This window comes from Oxyura jamaicensis, unplaced genomic scaffold, assembly GCF_011077185.1.
Source record: "Oxyura jamaicensis isolate SHBP4307 breed ruddy duck unplaced genomic scaffold, BPBGC_Ojam_1.0 oxyUn_random_OJ66969, whole genome shotgun sequence".
Lineage (NCBI taxonomy): Eukaryota > Metazoa > Chordata > Aves > Anseriformes > Anatidae > Oxyura > Oxyura jamaicensis.
In genome coordinates, this window is record NW_023308331.1 from 1 (window position 1) to 865 (window position 865).

The window sequence follows — 865 nt, forward strand, 5'->3', positions numbered from 1 at the left end:
GGGAGGCGGCTCAGGCCGCGGCCGGAGTTGGGGACGTAGGCGGCCACCACGTAGAGGGACGGGAACTCGGCCGTCACCACCCGGCCCTCGGCGTCGTGCTCGGGGTCACCTGGGGGGAGAGGGTGGCCACTGAGGGTCTACGGGTGGCTACCAAAGGGTTTTGGGGTCAGTGGTGGCCATCGAAGGGTCTTGGGGTCAACAATGGCCATCAAAGGGTCTTCAGGTCAACGGGGTCAACGGGGCAACCAAGGGTCTACCAGGTGGCCACCAAAGGGTCTTGGGGTCAATGGTGGCCATCAAAGGGTCTTGGGGTCAAGGGGGCAACCAAGGGTCTACAGGTGGCCACCAAAGGGTCTTGGGGTCAATGGTGGCCACCAAAGGGTCTTGAGGTCAACGGGGCTACCAAGGGTCTACTGGTGGCCACCAAAGGGTCTTGGGGTCAATGGTGGCCATCAAAGGGTCTTGGGGTCAATGGTGGCCATCAAAGGGTCTTGGGGTCAAGGGGGCAACCAAGGGCCTACTGGTGGCCACCACGTAGAGGGACAGGAACTCGGCCGTCACCACCCGGCCCTCAGCATCGTGCTCGGGGTCACCTGGGGGGAGAGGGTGGCCACTGAGGGTCTACGGGTGGCTACCAGAGGGTTTTGGGGTCATCTGAGGGGTTTGGGGGTCAATGGTGGCCATCAAAGGGTCTTCAGGTCAACGGGGTCAACGGGGCAACCAAGGGTCTACAGGTGGCCATCAAAGGGTCTTGGGGTCAAGGGGGCAACCAAGGGTCTACAGGTGGCCACCAAAGGGTCTTGGGGTCAATGGTGGCCACCAAAGGGTCTTGAGGTCAATGGTGGCCATGGAAGGGTCTTGTGGT

The 865-nt window shown here is 62.2% G+C and overlaps 1 protein-coding gene across 1 annotated transcript in view; it reads left to right on the forward strand.

The window, feature by feature from the left end:
• Positions 1 to 6: 6 nt before the first annotated feature.
• Positions 7 to 865, forward strand: part of LOC118159088 (uncharacterized PE-PGRS family protein PE_PGRS3-like) — a gene marked incomplete at its 3' end in the record, with an annotated part of 2,036 nt that continues 1,177 nt past the window's right edge. The window contains exons 1-3 of the mRNA XM_035313721.1: positions 7 to 204; positions 261 to 523; positions 735 to 857. Of these exons, the coding sequence (XP_035169612.1) occupies positions 202 to 204; positions 261 to 523; positions 735 to 857 (389 nt within the window). The remainder of the gene's footprint in view (positions 205 to 260; positions 524 to 734; positions 858 to 865) is intronic.